At 31.3% G+C, this 20,731-nt stretch overlaps 2 protein-coding genes across 3 annotated transcripts in view; both read right to left on the reverse strand.

Moving 5' to 3' along the window:
• LOC134695385 (ecdysone-inducible protein E75-like) overlaps nucleotides 1-11,516 on the reverse strand; it is a 66,349-nt gene extending 54,833 nt beyond the window's left edge. The window contains exon 1 of one of the 2 annotated variants that reach the window (XM_063556619.1): nucleotides 11,283-11,516. The gene's annotated coding sequence lies outside the window, so the exon portion shown is untranslated. The remainder of the gene's footprint in view (nucleotides 1-11,282) is intronic. The other variant, XM_063556618.1, reaches the window with a different exon arrangement.
• A 4,906-nt stretch (nucleotides 11,517-16,422) lies between these two features.
• Nucleotides 16,423-18,296, reverse strand: LOC134694773 (uncharacterized). The gene is made up of 2 exons (XM_063555826.1): nucleotides 18,282-18,296; nucleotides 16,423-17,753 (listed from the first exon to the last, which is right to left on the reverse strand). The coding sequence occupies exon 2, from the start codon at nucleotides 17,421-17,423 to the stop codon at nucleotides 16,743-16,745; it is 681 nt and encodes a 226-aa protein (XP_063411896.1). The 5' UTR covers nucleotides 17,424-17,753; nucleotides 18,282-18,296; the 3' UTR covers nucleotides 16,423-16,742.
• Nucleotides 18,297-20,731: the final 2,435 nt, after the last annotated feature.

Genomic DNA, 20,731 nt, shown 5'->3' on the forward strand with positions numbered 1-20,731 from the left:
AATAAACGTGGGCACAGGGAGTAAAATGAGAAAAATAAATGGTGAAAGTGGGAGTTAATGTGAAATCGGGAAAGTAACTTTGAAAGAAATGGTCAAACGACGGGTAGGGTCTCTAGGTCGGTGGTCGTATCCGCCTCAAATTTTTATTTAAATGCGATGACCCTGCAGATAAATGTAGGGTGACTTCCAGAAGAAGAAGAAGAGAAGAAGAAAGAAGAAGAAGAAGAAGAAGAAGAAGAAGAAGAAGAAGAAGAAGAAGAAGAAGAGAAAGAAGAAGAAAAGGAAGAAGAAGAAGAAGAAAGAAGAAGAAGAAGAAGAAGAAGAAGAAGAAGAAGAAGAAGAAGAAGAAGAAGAAGAAGAAGAAGAAGAAGAAGAAGAAGAAGAAGAAGAAGAAGAAGAAGAAGAAGAAGAAGAAGAAGAAGAAGAAGAAGAAGAAGAAGAAGAAGAAGAAGAAGAAGAAGAAGAGAAGAAGAAGAAGAAGAAGAAGAAGAAGAAGAAGAAGAAGAAGAAGAAGAAGAAAGAAGAAGAAGAAGAAGAAGAAGAAGAAGAAGAAAGAAGAAGAAGAAGATAGGACGTACTGATTGGAAGGAAGTCGGAACAAATATGACAGTGAAGATTTTCAGATTGAAACTGGAAGTGTTGTTCATTCCTTGTAATATAACTGGTAACATATGACCCTCAAATACCTTTATAAAGGGAAGTAACACCATGACTTACCGTATATCTAAAATAAACCACGCCTACTAACTCCATATATAATGTACACGGTTCATACGCGGTCGCTTTAAACCAATGATATTCCTAGAAATGTATTTAAGGTCAGATAAAGGGATTATTCTAAAACCGGCAAACTAATGTCTAGTAATCAGATATCCAAACGATTCTGTACAGTTTTCTGAAATTATAAAGGTTCCTGCAATCCAGCCTCTATATATGTTGCGCGAACCGCAATGTTTACATTACAGATGAACACGATACACTCACTTAGCAAATAATGACTTAGTGATGGAGCCTTCCTTGCGAGTGAATGATAGTCTCGTGCACGAGTACTCGCAGTTGACAGTATGGATATCAACCAAGTTGTGATTATAGAGACTTCTCATGGGTGTGTCCATGTTATCACGTGATCACATGTTTTGCCAATTTAATCACATTATCATTAATACGATTTTTTAAAACAAGATAATTAAAAACGTCGTAGATTATCAAATAATCAAGTAATCAAGAAATATTGTGTCTGGTACTCAAATAGTCACTATGGAAACGGGTAAGTAATCACATAATCAAAAAACCAGGATGAGTCTCGTGTTATAAAATAAATTGATATCAAACATGTATTAAACATTTTTATTACTTCCTTTTTGCAAATAAATATTCATTCTGAAATGATTCTTGTTCAAATATATTTATTCTCAATGTTGGACAAGTATGACGTATCAATTGCTTTACATTGATCGAGACTAAACTAGTTTTACCTCCAGAGGGATAATGTTTAATAAATCTGTTTCCTTAGGCCAAATGAACATGTTTTTCTCACTTATTAGTCGCATAAATGCATGTTTACACTTAAAAGCCATGTCATTATGTCTGAGAGAGATCAAGAATTCTCCTGTAAATAAATTTGTTTAAACACACCGTATAAGTAAATGAAAAACTCATGAAATATACAGAGCCTATAATTTTCTACACCAGATGGGCATTCTACTTTAATAATATAACAGAACCAATTTTGCCTCAACAGATGATAATTTCGACATGTAATGTCTCTCCAGTAATGCCCAAGGCCAACATAATTAAAAATCCAAAGCTTCTTAAAAATATGAAGAGCTATAAAAAGAGCAAAAACTGGACAAAATTTAAAGCTTTTAAACATTATATATACATGTAGCTATAAAAGACTCATCAGCGATGCTCGAATATAAGATAGACCAATATGAGAAAGTATCTTAACCTGAGTTTATTTGGGGCATATTAATGAGATTGTACCCACATACATATATATTTAATGTATTTACTATAGTATTTTCATTATACAATTATAGACGAATAAATTTACTACAGTCATAAAACCTGCTTTAGAGACCACCTGTATTAAGTAAAAACCTGTTAAAAAACCCGCCAATCTTAGATCCCCCTTAAGTACATTTCATATGAATTGAACCTGTATAACAAGACCTTCTGTCAAAGGAGACCACTGTTTTGTTCTCCCTTTAGTGGTCTCTGAAAACAGGTTTCACTGTATTATATGACATTGCCTAGATATGAAAAATGCTATTTATCGCTTAAAGTATCTGTTAGACTGTTAGGCCAAATAAAAAAAGTAAAGGCATGGGCTTTAATACTGCTACCTTTATAATTAACTGTGCAATTTAGAGTCACATATATCTTTGTTACTTTCAAACTACTAATAAGCTTCGGATTCTTGAAACTACAGTCACTGGCTTACACTGGACTATTTAAAACAATCAAAAACTTAATTTGGAAAATCAATCTGTTTAAAATACTTATCCCGTGTCTAAGCTTTGTTGCAATGATCTGACAACACTCCGTTTTATTTTCTGTTCAGATAAATATCATTCAATCAAATTTAGATTATAAATTCCTAAGGTGTGTATTAATCTGACATAACCTGAGGATTCCGAATGGACTTTACAACAGACTAATGTAGGCTGGTCCTCTCCCTTGCAACATACGGGTATCAAAGCCAAACAGATAAAGGACAGAGAACCAGTCTAAGACTTATGGAGCGTTTTGTGTCCTTTTAAGCAAAATCTGCATTTTAATCAGGTTACGAAAAGGTGAACGAACTTTATATGTCAGTGTGATGTAACATATGGTTTGGTTTTATCGTACCGCAGAAGGTAATATTTTAGGGCGGGACAAATTATTGATTTAATTATCATTGCTGCATTAACATTTACTGTAACCCGTACCAATGTCACTGCCTCATGTACCAGATACCCAATTTAAACAGGAGAAATAAGTCGTGGGTGATGCTAGAGGCCAACATATTAAAAAATCTAAAGTCTAATGTGTACTTGGATGCGAGAGTGCAAAGTAAAGGGTCAAAAGTACATGTAAGTTGAACCTTCATGAGAAGTAAAAGCTATAGATAATGGATATACAGTCATGTAATTCAAATATAAAGACAAGAAATAATCCAAGCATAGATTCCGAATCAGAGCTGCATTTATGCATAATCTACACAGCTACTTAAGTACAAGTAATCTTGATATACAGTTCTAGATGCATATCAAATGGCATCTGTAAACTTTATATAAACTGTACAGCTGTAAAGCTGTATATAAACTGTACATATGTAAAACTGTATATAACTGTACATTTTTAAATCTGTATAAGCTTAACATATAGATTCTACCACTGCATCTTATTTGATACGATATCTATCAACAGTTTATTTACAGTTTTACAGATGTACAGTTTATATACAGCTTTACAGATGTACAGTTTATATATAGTTTTACACCTGTACATTTTATATACAGCTTTAGAGATGTACAGTATATACATTGTAGCTTTACAGCTGTACATTTGATATGCATCTTTAGAACTGCACATTAAGATTACTTGTACTAAGGTACATGCAGGTATGTAGCAGAAGGACCAGAAATAAATCGAGCGTGCGGAAGGAATCAAAGCTATTGATAATGGAGATGCATTCAATCCTTTATTTCAAACCATAAGTCAATATATATATATAAGAAGATGTGGTATGAGTGTGAATTAGACGATTATTAATCTTAATTACAATTTGTAAAAATTAAACTATCATAGGTTAAAGTACAGGCCTAGAAAAGAGAACAAAAAATGTTAAAAAGAGATGACTTCCTTTATTACTGCATTAATCATACAGTTGCGATAGACAACAGTTAATTTCACTAAGGACATGAAGAGATTCTCTATTCAACCTGACTGTTATGGTACTACATGATTAGAACTAGATGATTCCTTAAGATCAAAAGATAAAACTGCTATGAAGATATATATGCTTCATCAACCAAACAGTTGCGTAAGACAATAGTTAAATTCATTAAGGAAACGAAGAGATTCCCCATTCAACTTTAATACTACTATGTCACTACATGAATAGAACAAGAGGATTCACAATTTCTAACAAAAAGTGAAAAAAAAACAGTCACGAACATCCTTGAAATCTATCCAATCGTAAGAATTGTGAAATCTCGTAAAACAAAAAAAGATAAAAAAAAAAAAGAGATCAAGAAATATGCTTCATCAACCATACAGTTGCGTAAGACAATAGTTAAATTCACTAAGGACATGAAGAGATTCCCCATTTAAGTTTACTACTATGGCACTACATGAATAGAACTAGAGGGTTCACAATTTCTAACAAAAAAGTAAAAAAACCAAAAACAGTCGCGACCATCCTTAAAATCAATCCGATTAAATGAATTGTGAAATCATGTTAACAAAAGAAAGAAAATAAAACAGCTTTCAAGATATATGATTCCAAATTTGAAAATTTGAAACCGGGTCTTCAATGGAATTAAGCAAATTATATTGAAGATATATGCTTCCAAATTGAAAAATTGAAAACGGGTCTTTAATGGAATTAAGCAAATTTCATTGTAGATCCGTTGGTGGTCTTTGGCTGTTGTCTGTTCTATGGTCGGGTTGTTGTCTCTCTGACTCATTCCCTATTTCCATTCTCAATGTTATTCATCAACCATACAGTTGAGTAAGACAATAGTTTAATGAACTTGAGGAGATTCCCCATTCAACTTTTATACTATCGCACTACATGAATAGAACTAAAGGATTCCAAATTTCCAACAAAATGTAAAAAAAAACCAGTCACGAACATCCTTGAAATCTATCCAATCATAAGAATTGTGAAATCTCGTCGATAAAAGATAAAACAGAGATCAAGATATAATTATGCCTCATCACTCATACAGTTGCATAAGACAATAGTTAAATTCACTAAGGACAGGAATATTCCCCTTCCAATTATACTGTATTTATTGCATAACATGGATAAGGCTAGGGGAATTCAAATTTCTAACAAAAAATAAAAAAAATCAACGGGGAACATCCTTGAATTCTATCCGATTTATAGGAATTGTGACATCACTTTAAAATAAAAACGACAAAACGTCGATCAAGATATAGCTTCATTACTCATACAATTGCGTAAGACTATAGTTATATTCTCTTAGGACATGAATATAACCTGTTCAACTGTGCTGTTATGATATATATTTTTCAAATAACCACAAATATATCGAAAGCACTATACTACTGTCGGCTATATTTTCAAACACAACATGTGTTTTTTTGTTCTAATATATCAATGTTGTTTTTGATAAAATAATAGACGCATATATCAATATATAACCACAGCATACAAGTTCAAGGGAATTGAAAAGCTTGAGATTTATCTAGCTATTAAAGTTTAGTCCCATATCAATTGGTTGCTTTCAAATGCAAGAATTTTTTTTGGCAAAAGACTTTTCATTTTTCCTTCCTGATAAATGTGATGGAAGAGGGTTTTACATATTTTTTAAATGTACATTGTTTCTAAGCTTACAATACTTCTTTGAAGTTTGATGGCAATGGACCACTTTGACAAACTTTTAATAATTGTTTTTTTTATGTTAAACTAATTTATAAAAGAGTAGGATGATTTATGCAAAGAAAATCCACCTTTAATCAATCAAATTTTTTTGTTGTAAAATATGTCTAAAATAAAGTCTGCTTTGTGCACCACTTCAAAACGGAATGAGAGGAGACAGATGCAATAAATTGCAAAAAAGAGGTCACACAATGGCAAAAATAATATTAAAAAAGACGGATAAGAAAACATTTCACACAATATGTTATACAAGAAAGAAAGAAATTGAGTTTAACATTTATTTTCTCTACTGTAAAACAAATTCAAGCAGTTGTTTTTAAGAGCCACTGTCGAATGAGACATATTTAGCCTAGTCAGCATTAAAAAAAAACTGGATAAGAAAACATCCCACACATCATATAATTGAAGAAAAATAAAGTTCAACATTTATTTTCTCTACTGTAAAACTTATCCAAGCAGTTGTTTTTTAAGAGCCACTGTCTAATGGAAAATATTTAGCCTAGTCAGCATAAAACAATGGATGATAAAACATCCCACATAACATATCATAGAAGTAAAAGAAAAGTCCAATATTTATTTTCTCTGCTGTAAAACAAATTAAAGCAGTTGTTTTTTTAAGAGCCACTGTATAGTGAGACATATTTAGCCTTGTCAGCATAAAAAAAAACGGATAAGAAAACATCCCACACAACATGTTATAGCAGAAAAAATGAAGTTCAATATTTTTTCTCTACTGTAAATAAAACATCAAGCTTAGTTTTTTAGAGCCACATTGTAGTGAGACATATTTAGCTAAGTCACACTGGCATCGTCTTAGAATTTTGTTATCGACAATCATTTAGAACACACATGCAAACTTATACCAAATTCAAATTGTAAAACTCGTAGAATTGTATATTAGTGACCTATTACTGTTGAATAACTTAAGCTTTGACCTCAAATAGCAACGGCAATTAACAGGTGAATGCTTACCAAAAACACAATCAGTTACTATTATAAAACCATTTAAGCTCAATCATCCAATGACATATTACTTTTTGGTAATTAAGATAAAATTATGCTGATCTAATTTAAGTTTGGAAAAATAATTTGCTTAAGATGAGTTGGGATCTGAAACAGTATATTGAACTTTTTACAATTTACTTCTTGCATTTTTGTCCACCACATGAATATGAAGTTATATTTATAATACTTTTAAATTTATATTCTCTATTTCGGATTTATTTTAATCGTGGGATACCGCTTATTGGGGACTTCGTGCATGGTTAAAGATGATTCATAAACTCAAATATTAAACTAAATACACATTGTATGCAAACTTCAATCTCCTCAACAATAAAACTAATAAAATTGAGAACGGAAATAGGGAATACGTCAAAGAGACAGCAATCCGACAAAAGGGCAGAAAACATCCAGATCCACCAGGGTCTTCAATATAGCTGCACCCGGAGGCGTACTTAAGCTGGCCCCTAAACAAACATGTATAATAGTTGAGTGATAATGGACGTAATACTAAACTCCGAAATATATAAATGAACTAGAAATTAAAAAAAACATACAAGACTAACAAAGGCCAGAGGCTCCCGTCTTCTTTTTTTTCAATTAGGAGTTCTGAGGGATATATTAATAAAAACACATCAGAAAAGTTTGGGCCTTAAATGCCGACCGGCATGAAGAGGATAGGTGAGATAGGTGAGGTGAGAAAAGTTTGGATTGTTAGAAAAGAACATCATATTCATATCTTAATGCGAATTAAATGATCAGGATTCTTTGATCTTCTTGTTTTGACAAGTGTCTGAAGGAACTCCGACTCATATGAGGATAAGGAGAGGGCCACATCTCGTTCCAAAAGGAATACCGCGTCAATTTGTTGAAAAGGTCTATCTCCAAATGCAAATAGTTTGCCAATAAGAACCTACTGCGTGCTATCATATTTCTATATCATATTTGCAGTCCAAGTTGGTCTTTTACTACTAAGGTGGGAAAATTGAATTTCAAAATTAAAGTCGTCTTGTTTTCATAGATTCTCGTACTGAAATGACCACTGAAGTAAAATTCAAAGTATGAGCATAAAAATGAGACAGACAAAGCAGTGTCTGATGGGTTGTTTTTAATTTAGAGTTCTGGAGGATATACTAATAGAACCTTACCAGAAAAGTTTGGGTTGATGTTAATCGTTTATTTGATGCCATATTTGAAATTGAGCGACATACATATGAGACATGCCCTTTTCTATGAGACAGTTCACTGACTGTGATAAATCACATTAAATAATTTCAAATTTAGTTATCTAAGGAAAGATGCAAAATTATGGTATAAAATTGCTGCAACACTACGATGAATGAAAAATACCGCATTCTAAACAAATTGTAAACCGGTATGTAAACTAGTATTGATTCTATCCCTTAATGCTTGTAGTATTTTGAATCAACTGATTGATGATCATAAAACAAATCTGATTTCAGTACTTTGACATTTTTTGAATTTTCGAAATTTTGCTCTCAATCGAACCTGTTAGTTACAGTAGTTATTTCTAGACAACATGTGTTGCAAACTAAAACCCTTATCATCATTTGTTTCATTTGTTTTTTATTATGTTTCAAAAATATGTACGTATCTATCAATATAATAAAATATCAACTCAACGATGTTGTTGTCTTATCATCTGAAGCAAATAAATTTCAATAATAGATTTTCTAATTTTGTGTAGTATTTAATGCCATATTGAAAGATGTGACAAATAAATCTGTAAAAAAATGGATGGACTTTAAAGGGAACAGCATTGGTCCAAGTACAAAGACGACTTAAAGGTATAATCCATTTTATGAAATTTAAAACATTGAAATATTATCATAGGAATAACCAAACCATCTGCACCAACTCTTTATATTCATATACTACAATATATATCATATTGTACGTAGATCCTCTTGAAAGCTCGTAACACTAATTGAATCCTTCGCGATCACTTTCGGAAAGTGGCCAAAAAATAATCGAATGACATATCTATATTTTGCTGGTATATTTTTGGTTTACCAAGGTTCATTTAAAAGGCTTAAAATTGTAAATAGTAGCAAAATAAAATGATGTTTCTCTCTATAATTGCAAGAAATCAAGTGATGGTCGTATTCTTCGATACTTGTTTATCCTTTTTTTCTGTATATAAACTGTTTGGATAAATCAAAACAGCGAAATAACATAAATAAAGCCAACAGGAGTATACTTCTATTCAACGACCGACCTCTAAAGAAAATGCAAAACGAAAAGTCACCTAGCAAAATTGAATATATTGTCATATTTCTAACTTGGAACATATATTGGATTTATGTAGAAAATGGGGAATTAAACCTGGTTCTATAGCTAAACCTCCCCTTTGTATGACAGTGACATAAAATTCTATTACTATAATATTGACAACAATGTGTGGGAAAAATCAAACAGACATAACCAAATGCTTTAAATTATACTTTGTTTATCAACAAATTTTTCAAAACAGTTACTTCTGAACTTTGTTGTTACTAGTTAGAACTGGTTTCCAAATTTGTTGTTCTTTATCAAATAGATGTGTATTGCATTGCATTAAAATTATATTTTTTTCAATTATAATCACTAATACTGCAAATATTTCCTGTAATAAAAAGAAGTCAGCTGAATATTTTATAAATAAATAACCATTGTTTATTTAAATCAAGTAATGGCCGGGGAATTCGTAATCATTCCAAATCTATAACACAACTTAATGAACATAACAAAAATACCATACTCAAATGTAAATTAAAAAAGGTTAAGTCCAAAAAATACGTTAACAAATTTAAAAAATAAAAACAAATAAAAGGTTAAGTTCATAAAACCTGACATATTCAAATGTTATCAATCAAGAGAACGAGTATGTTATGTTTATAAATATATTTTCTAGGTATAATTTTATGATGATTAACCTAAAAATTCGAATAAATAAAAAATTATAAAATTATGTTTTGTAACGAACGCAAATGTATAAGTTTTAATTATACCCAAATTTCAAATATAAAATTTCTAACAGTAAGCAATAAACAGTAACAAAATTACCGAACTCAGAAGTATATTCAAAACCGAAAGTCCATAATCAAATGGCAAAATCAAAAGCTCAAACACATCAAACGTCATATTTCTGATTATATTTTTTTCATATGTCCATTTTATTTTTTGATAATTTAATACCGAACATATCTTTGTTAAAACACTTAACTTACGACGCATAATCTGAAGGTCAGGTCACATTCATTAAATCCTAGATGATTAACAATACCAAAAAGGAATTTATAAATTCATACCTGGAATCAAGGTCAGATCCGGACGACACCCTTAGTGCACTGAATTGATAATCGCAATTTTTCTTAAGTTAACTTACAAATTTAAAAAAAATTAAAAAAACATTAAGGCATTCCTCTTTAAAAACATATTTAGGAAATCAAAAATGGATGTCAATGCATTTTCCAAAAATGTGTTTTTCAGTCGACTTTATCTTCACAGAAATTAATTAATAAAAAACATATGGCAAATTCCAGTGCTTGTAATTGCATCTTACATAACTACCTTAATGAATGACAAGCACATTGTTGCTATTATTTTTTTTTATATTTTTTTTATATCTATATCATGTATAGTTTGCCATTTGTGTTTATGGATAAACCTCATATAAGTTAAAGCTTGTTTACATACCAGGTCACGTGTTTTTATTTCTAAGTAATGAACAAAAGATTTTTTTAAGTTAATACATTATAATAAGAAAGTACTAATACTGTAAATTATAACTATCTTATTACAGTTTTCTATGACAATAATATAAATTCAACTAAAATCAATTTTCTATGTAAAAAAGAATAATTATAATTTCTATGATGATTAAGTACAGGATTATAAAAAGACTTTTGACAAAAAGGATCAAATAATCAGAACAAGCAAGAATAGTGCTGATTTATTTTCAAATCAATTTAACTTTAACATAGTGTATATGGAATATTTTTTAACTTCTTACATTATGTTTAATAATATGTTCCATATTAATGTCTATTTTCCATTAATTAGCAATTAAACCTTAGACTTTGGGAGGAAAGGATTAAATAATTAAAACAGGCGAGACAAATATAAAACAGTTTTGATTTATTTTCAGATCAATTCTGTGTTAAACTAAAACACATTGCATATGGTGTATATTTTTAACTTCTTACATTATATTTACATTATATTTAATAATATAATTAGCGATTACACTTTTGATTTTGGAAGGAAAGGATTAAATGATATATTGAATAGTTCTAATTTATTTCAAATCAATTCTGCCTTTAACTAAACACAGTGCATATGGAGTAATGTTTACTTCTTACATTAAATTTGATAATATTCACTATATCTATTGTCCATTTTTTATAAATTAGCAATTACGTTTTGGACTTTGGAAGGAAAGGATTAACTACAATGTAATTAAAACAAGCGAGACAAATATTGAATATTTCAGATTTATTCTCAAATCAAATTCTGCATTAATCTATAACGCAGTGCATTTAGAGTATTTTCAATTTCTTACATTATATTTAATAATATTCTCCATATTTATTGTCCATTTTCTATTAATTAGCAATTAAACTTTCTTAAGAATCTTATTCTAATATGTCAACAGACTTACCTTCTCCGTTAACGTTCCTTCTGTTGACGGTCGTTGCCCTGTTCTAAAAATAAAAATGTCGACTTGACCTGGTTGGCGCGTAATCGGAACGTTGATTCTGTACTGAAATCCTATAAATAGAATATGATGGGTTAGCCTTGATTACAGACAAACTAGAATAGGAATATTGGCTACTGATGATAAATATTTTTCATGATGATTTAGATAATAGCGATGTATGAATGTATTTCGCATTACTATGTCTGTACAGTCAATGTATATGCTTGAAGCTAAACGTAACACACTTGTGAAATTTTTTACATATTTTTATTGATTATATAAACAGTGTTAACTTATCTTATAAAAAAGCGGATAATATAAATGTATGTTGCTACGGAAATTGCATCAAAACTTAAAGGAATAATATGGTTAGATATCGAAGTCATCAACGCGTCACAATAAACCAAGGGATCACAAGTGGTAAAATAAAGTCCATTATATAATAAAACTATTCACGTTTGTTGACCGTTATGATATATTACAATTGAAATGTTTATGTGACATTTTTTACCATATTAGTGTCATTTATCTCGAGTTTTTATTTATTTGGATCTCAGAGATTTGGATACATTTTGTTTCTCTTGTGGCATTATGAGCAAAGGAAGTTTTCTTTATAATTCAGTTGAAATGACATATGAATTACATAGCAGCCTTATTAAAAATTAATAGGTTATTCGTTACAATATATAATATCTAAATATCATTTTATGTAATGGTTAAATCACACTATTGACGAGAAACATTGTTTTTGGTATTGTATATACGATACTGCTTTGCGATGTGTATATATTTCAAAATAAATAAATTATAATATTATACACAAGAGTCTTCAAATCTAAATTTCTTAATATTTTTTGAACTATTGTTCTCCATTCTTTATAAAGTTTCAAGATATTTCTTTACTCTTTACATTTATGAACACCTTAATATTGTTGTTATGTTCTTTGTTTGTTTTGCTGATTTTTTCCATCGTATTGCCCAATTATTCGCTCGGCTGTAAACCCCTATTAAACCATCATACAGACTGTAGAGATAAGGCAACGGCTATTTCACTTCATGGGGGTGAATATGTTCTTTTCCTGTACAAATAGTTTTATCCCTAATTTGAGCCCATAACAACATACCCCTTTTGAATGTATTGGTTACTCCCTAAGGGAAACAGGCAGCAGTAAAGGCATAATAACAATAAGGTGCTAACATATAGAGAAAAGAAATAAAAAGAGTGCGGAATTATAAAGAATAGATATCAATGAGCAAACCAAATTAAGAATAAAGATAAAAAACAAAACAAAAAACAACCCAGAAACGACCTCAATTCAGACCTACGTATATAAGTTTTCAAGACCGAACTGTAATGCAAATTAATAAAAAAAAAAAAAAAAGAGTCACGAACACTTATAAGAAAAAGCACTAGCACTCAATGGAATTAGTGAAAAACAAATATCTTATTCCTGATTTGTTTCACGCATTTTCTATTTATCGTATATGTATATGAACAAAATGGTGTTGTAAGATTTGTTCTGGCATACAACGTATATGAGATGAGATAGCATTCAGTTTTTTGTTTTTTTTTATTTTGTAAGCAAACCTTATATTTTATTAAAAATGATAAATGTATTTATGTTTATTCGATTATAATTATATAAGAAAAAAAAATCCTGATTTATCCGTACTGGCATTCACATTAACTTGAAAATACTTAAAAACATCGAAAAATCTTTAAAATACTAGCACATCACTCAGAAATAAAAAGCTATTTATAAAATCGACTACACGGTATGAAGTTTTTCATTTTTGAAGGGTGTACACAGACCTGTAATTTCTTAAAAACACGTATTCGAACTCTGATGGATAATTGTCTACTTGCATAAGACCTCATATGAAAGGTCTTTGACCTGTTTATTATAAGGTTGATTGGTATATCAGGTACGGCGAAATGATCTGTGTAGGTCGCTTTGAACTTTTGAGTATACATCATTCACATTATAATACAATTCATTGAAAGCGATTATTAATACTCTGTGTGCTGTGACCCGAAACTTCTTTTTAAAGTTTTTATCGACTTGTAAGTGTCCTCGACTGAACTTCCTTGTTTATTATTAGATCAACCAATCAGATTTGATGTTGTTTTGGGTTACAGACCGTTAAATATATTTCAGATTGTTACATGTCGGAAAAATTACAACTTGTAACACCTTGAATTAATGACCGAGATCTGATATGCTTCACTTATAACGAGTACTTTGTGTTAATGATTGGAAAAAAGTAATTCTGCAAGGGTTTTGTATAAAACGAAATAATGATTGAAAAACTAAATAATGATTGAAATAACAAATAATGATTGAAAAAGAAACAATGATTGAAACGGAAATTTTGCAAGGGTTTCATATACATAAATTGATTTAAATAAATAATGTTAGAGCAATACGATTTACAGAAAAAATGTAAAATTAATTATACAATGCATACCTTGAATAACATCAAGTATGCATTTAATAGAGGCTGACATTTGAAGCAATTAATTTTTTTTTGGCAGAAATAACATTAAGATTAAGGGGACGATTGAGTTGAGATAGATTATTGATCATTTAAACTTATTACATGTATAATAATAAACAAATCTTCCCATTTGGTCAAGATATATTGGTCTAGCGATACTACATTATATCTTGATTTTAAGATTTTCTACAAAACAAAATTGAATGCTAGTCAATTATAACTATACAAGTGTGTTTGAGTGCAAAAAAGGGGGGTTACCTTATAGTTTTCCTGTGAACTTTTATTCGAAAGTTTTCGGAACGACGTCAACGGATAATCATTTACTGTCAAACAAGCGTTACGAACTCATGTACTTAAAACTGAATTTATTTTCTGAACCAATATCAATCTGTTTATGAAATTTAAATATAGTTTTTATAATACCATACTTCATTGTCCATCAATGAAAAACGGATCAGACACAAGTCAACCACATAATAATGAGATGCGTAAAAGAGGGGTATGTACACGGAAGAACGCGAAATAAAATTGCCATTTCACGATGAACGAAAAATTCAAAATATCCTGCACGTTGATCTTTTTACCAATATCATGAAACGAACCTTTTTCACGACTGTACGTGAAATAAAAATGGCAAAACACGTTGCACGAAAACAAACCTTTACATCCCTCATCAAAATAAATGGTTTGTTTATACTTTTTAATCATTATAAAATATCCCACTCGTCAGACATAATGACACGGTCAATAACCTTGTATATATGACCTGTATTAAGATCAGCCTGTTCTAGAAATGTCATGTGTAACCTTAATATAAATTGATCAAGGTAAAATATGTATACGAATACATTTTTATTAGATTAGAAAGTACTTTATCTTCACTTCCGAGCACTGAAGTGTTAAACCGTACCAAATTGATATTCAATATTTTATGCTATTATATAACACATACGGTTTTGATATACGAACGTTTTGTTTCGGATCTTCCTAATATTGGATAAAAGTATTGCTTAATTCGCTGTTCACATCTCGTTTGCAACAAATTGTAACAAGGTAAAAGTGATGATCTGTTCTTAAAAAAAAGGAAACTCACTCTTCTACAAAGTGAGGAAGATGACGATTGCTTTCCATATGTTTAAATGCTTAATTCTCTGCAATATCGTACTTTATGTGGCCTTTTCAATTTTTTGGACCCGAGAGCCACTAATGAGTCTTTTGTTGACGAGATGCGCGTCTAGCGCGAACACAAAATGTATCCTGCTATCTAAGTTTATTTCCGTTGATTGAAAGACGAGCGTTTGGTTTTTGTCAGATTTTTTTATAAACCTATCGCTCATACATTTACTTTTGGGTTCGCTATATATTTCGATTATTTTGATTATTTCCTTTACTCAAATTGTAAAAAACTGTCACTGATTGTATATACATGTACATGTATATAGTACTAAGTCAGAAATCACATTTGTTATAAGATAGTTCGTTTCAAAAATGTATGTTGCATTAACCTTTTTTCTTAATTTTTTTCAGTGTTTCTCTTGTTCCGTCGTTACCCTTTTAAAGTTGATGTGTTTCCCTCTGTCATAGTCGTAACCCAGATTGTTTTCTTCTCTCAAACGATTTATGACGTTTGAACAACGGTATGCTGCTGCTCCCATTATAGCGAGACAGTGATGCTTACATGGTAAGAGACCCTTTAAGCGAACTATTTGATGATAGTCTTGAAATTCATACAATTTCCTCATTTTTCGGGCACCAACTTGATTTGTATTTTCAATTGATTTATGAGATGTTTTCTTCATTTAACTACTATTGCCTAAATAGATTTAATTCTAATGAGAAGAAAGACAACTCTGACAAAAAACTAATGACGATTATTGTGTGTGAGAGCATTGTCCATATTTATTTTGACGATTTTTGAAATAATAACAATAATGATAATAAATTCTTTATTTAACGAAGATTCTCATTTGACATACTATTGTTCTCACAAGATCACTAAGATGAACAAAACATGTAACAATCAATGCATACAATTATATCAAATAATAGAGGTGTACACAATAACAAATGTATATAAACAAGCACGGAAAACTTGGCATGGCAAGAATATCAAAATTAGTTGCGGTTTAAATGATTACGACACTAAAATATACATTATAATGGAATAAACAGTCAGTTGTAAGTTAACAATCTTTGGTAAATATCTAACCGCTTGATTACTGAGTCAGTTTATGTCATTCAGACGATTTAATGCTGATATCCCTAGCAATTAATTAAACATTCGGTTAATTTACTTGCAGTCGTTGCAGTTCTTTTCAATATCTTTTCAGACAATTCCAAATACTGTTTATGTGGAAAGGTTCATCTCAACTACGGAACAGTCCGAAGATAAACTTAACTTATATTCTCCCTCACTACGTTCGTCCGAATATAAAGTAATTAATATTCTATGGCCTTAACAAAGAACAAACGACATAAAGTAGGTGTGCTACTCGCTATAACCTTTAATTCTATACAAAACAACAATGTATGTACCACATACAAACATAATAACAATAATATCATAATTCCAATTACAAATTCACATTAAATCAACCGTGAATACACGTGTCTACTTTTAGGCTATAGCGAGAGTCGATGGTCAGAAAGATGACCGCACGGGTTTTAAGTGCGGACAAATGGTCACATGTCATGAATATTCATGAACTACTTACGTACGACGAACTAAATTTTATTTATATTCTCCCTCACTACGTTCGTCCGAATATAAAGTAATTAATATTCTATGGCCTTAACAAAGAACAAACGACATAAAGTAGGTGTGCTACTCGCTATAACCTCGAGACAAAGGGAAAAAATAGCAAATTCATAGTATAATTGAGCTGAATAATATCACCAAAATTGTTAAATATCTATAACCTGTTATATACCAAGATTTGACGAAACCGTTAGTTGCTTTTTAACAGAATCTTTGATATAACCATCTTTAGCAAAATCGGTACGCCACCTTCCATGCTCTTTAATTAAACGATCAGAAACGTCATTTCTTGCAGCAGCAGTTGCACCACCGCTGCGCAAACTATGAAGACAAAAAAGTTTACAATCAAGACCAATCGCAGTTAATGTGCCCAAAAGTAACTCCCTAGCTCTAGTATAAGATAACGGACGATTAACCTCTGCTAACTTATAAGAATTTATTGACTTAAAAAATCTAACAGAACGAAACACATATTGATTAGAATCCAAAGCCAATTTAGCTAAATTAATGTATGTCAATAACCAAACTACTGGACAGGTAGGCAAATTTGTTTTAGAAATTATAACATTATTACCCCTTCTATATACATCAGTTTTCCCAGTTTCAATATTCAAGGAAACATAAGTGTCAAAAAATTTTATGTTACACATTTTTAAATTTGCTATCCCACTGTAGCGTAAAAATCCTGCATAACCAACTAACATCATAGCACAAATTCTAACATTCGGTAAATGAGCACGATCACTACCAATTTTGTCCACTATCTTCTGTAAATGATCTGCTGTAATTGGCTCTTTTTTCAAAACTGGTTTACTTAGAATTCTCTTAGCTCCTTCAATCATCATCTGAAAAAGCTTGTCTTCACACGGATTGCACACTAAACTGAAATCATGATACCACTTTATGCTATAAAAATGAGCTAATAAAACAGACTCAGATACGGATCGCTGCACAAGGCCACTAATATAAACTGCAACGGAGGATACACTTGCAGGTAACGGAATAACTTTATATGAAATACACCATTCTTTAAATTTTTTGAAATACACATCATACTTTTTATTTGTAGAAACTGCTTTACTGCTTCTCACAATATTGAAAATGCTTTTTTCACATCCGGTAAACTCTTGATTTGAATTCGCAAACTGAGAAATTTTCCTCCATGTTGCACTGTCCTGTAATAATGAAACATAAATAAAACTAAGCACAACTTAGCTTAATGATAAATATAAATATATCACTTTAACGGAACAATCATGCAAAGTGCATCTTAAACACCTGTACAAGGAGCATATTTTAAAGCGCACTCAGTGCATCTCTTATTTTAAATCTTTTTGTACTGTAACCGCATAATGCAAGTCTCAATTTAAGTCTGCACAAGGTGCATTTTTGCATTTAAACTGCACAAGGTGCTTTGTGATTTTATACTGCACAAGGTGCCTCTCAATTATAAACTGCACAAGGTGCTTCTCAATTATATATTGCACAAGGTGCTTCGCAATTACAAACTGCACAAGGTGCATCTCAATTATAAACTGCACAAAGTGCTTCTCAATTATATACTGCACAAGGTGCATCTCAAAAATAAACTGCAAAAAGGTGCATCTAAATTATATACTGCACAAGGTGCTACTCAAATTATAACCGCACAAGGTGCATCTTAATTCTTTAAAGCTTATATACTTTGAACTAATAATGTATACATATGTAAGCGTGTGGGTCCATTCCGTAGTAATTACCTATTTTGATACGTGTATTTTACCGTGTAGTAAAAATTTTACACCCGATAGTAAAATTGTGCATTGAACCGTACAAAGGAATGTGACCTCCTACGATGAACAATCAAGTTTAAAAACAAGGACGCTACTGATGAATGGGGATTTAGCAAAAACACTGTCTCTGTCTGAACCAGATAAAAAGAAATGTTTAGGACTATCAAATTCAACAACATCTGTGATAAAATCGTTAAATTTATTTTCTGTGTTGTTCCAAACCATAGGCCAAAATAGAGCAGACTTCCATTTAGGAACTACCAATACACCTTTTGCGCGACAAGTTAACATATGATTTAAAACTCGGCAAACTAAGCAGACTGGAGGCACAATCCAGTTGTTTTCTCCTGACCAATCGAAAGCGAAAGCGTCGACTCCTGTAGTTCCTGGAACCCAAAACTTTGAATTAAACCGTGCAATTTTATGATTTTTATCGTCTGCAAATCTGTCAAACGTAAATTTCCCGCATCTGTTATTAAACATAAGAAAAACGCTGTCGTCCACAGCCCAATCATCAAAATCAAAAATTCTACTTAAGTAATCTGCTTGTACATTTTCGGATCGAGGAATCCACTCAACCTCAATCGTAATACTATTAACTATGCAAGTTGTATAAATATTCATAGCAAGTTTATGTAAATCAGGCTTCATGCTGCCAACTCGACAAATATGCACGACATTTTGATTGTCAGTATAAATTTTTACAAGTTTTCCTGCTAACTGTGCAAACATACTTTCTAATATAAACTCGACAGATTTCAACTCTCTCCATGTGGAGCTCTTAAGTCTTTCTTGTTCGCTAAACATATAATGAGCAATTTGTAAAACATTACCATCGACAAAACCAGCTCCATCATACATACTGGCGTCGGAAAAAATAATACGTTCTGGAATCTTGTGTATAGGACATACCAATAAATTAGGTATAGATTTACAATTACTTTTCCAAAACTCAAGTTCGGTTTTGACTTGGGTGGAAATTTCAAAATATGAGTCCCAAGTATTTCTCTGGCAAACAGACACGCATAAATTACGTGTCATCAATTGGCAAATCTGACCAAAAGCTGGGATCAAAGATATGATTTTACCAAGAACACATGCCAAGTTTCTAGCAGTTGAACGATTATCTGAAAGAATTTTTTCAATTTTTAACTGTATTTTTTCAATTTTCTTTCTGGGAACTTCAATAACGCCAGATACCAGATTCCATGAAAAACCTAACCAGTCTAATTTTTGCACTGGTGAAAAAATTGATTTCTCAAAATTTGGTAAAAACCCAGATTTCAATAAAGTATGTAAAACAGATTTTGACATGCGTACACATCTTTCCCTACTGTCACAAGCCCATCCGTCGTCCAAATACACAATAATCGGGAAACTTTGTGATCTCCAAAAGTTAACTAATGTACGAACAACTTTAGTAAAAATATGTCCAGCTGAAGATAGCCCAAAAGGTAAAACTGAGAAAATAAAATATCTTTCTTGTCCATCAATTACCCAGGAAAAACCTAGAAATTTCTGATGTTCTGGGTGTATATTAATATGATGATAACCATGACGTAAATCGAACTTTAGCATGAAAAAACCCTTTTTTGCGTATTGTTTGGCCTCTTTAACCCCTTCAAATTTTATTTTCTGTTTTTGTACATATTTGTTAACGTGTCTCAGATCTAAAACTAATCTCTCTTTCTTCGAATCACTGATGGCTACAGTTAGAGGATTTATTACATAAGGTTTATTTGAAACTTCAGTAATACAACCATTCAGTTTTAATTCTGTAATAGCTTTCAAAACAAATGAAGAATTATTAAATGCTGATCTGTTATTATTCAAATAAACTGATGGAGGTTCTTGAATAAAAGGAATAACGTAACCAAATTTTACAGTGCTTAAAACTAATTCAGAAGGTTTTAAACTATCTTCCCAAAACTGAACATGATCTTTTAATCGATTTTTTACAGTCTTATTGCCATCGGTATATTCATAACTATCAAATTCTATATCATACTCAACTTTTTCATTAAGACAGGGATGGAGCACTTGTAATAGTCGCTGGTGCTGACTTGGTACTACTGAAGGCACGTGCTTTGAAGGGACAGAAACGGGCAGTGTGTCCTGGTCTTTTGCAGTAAAAGCACAGTCCGTCGTTGTACTGCTGCTGTGAGTTGTTTTGTTGACTGTAGTTGTCATTTCTGGGTCCAGATTCTTTGCTGAAGCCACGAAAAAATTCTCTAGCATTGAAACCTCCTCTGCCACCACCTCTGCTGTAAGACTTGTTAGCTGTACGTTTACGGTTAGCTCTGAAAACGGCAGTGCGTAACTTTGAAGCATCTTCAACATTGTCAGCAAGAGGATCGTCCAGATATTCGTGAACGGTATCC

Source organism: Mytilus trossulus, chromosome 13 (genome assembly GCF_036588685.1).
Source record: "Mytilus trossulus isolate FHL-02 chromosome 13, PNRI_Mtr1.1.1.hap1, whole genome shotgun sequence".
Taxonomy (NCBI): Eukaryota; Metazoa; Mollusca; class Bivalvia; order Mytilida; family Mytilidae; genus Mytilus; species Mytilus trossulus.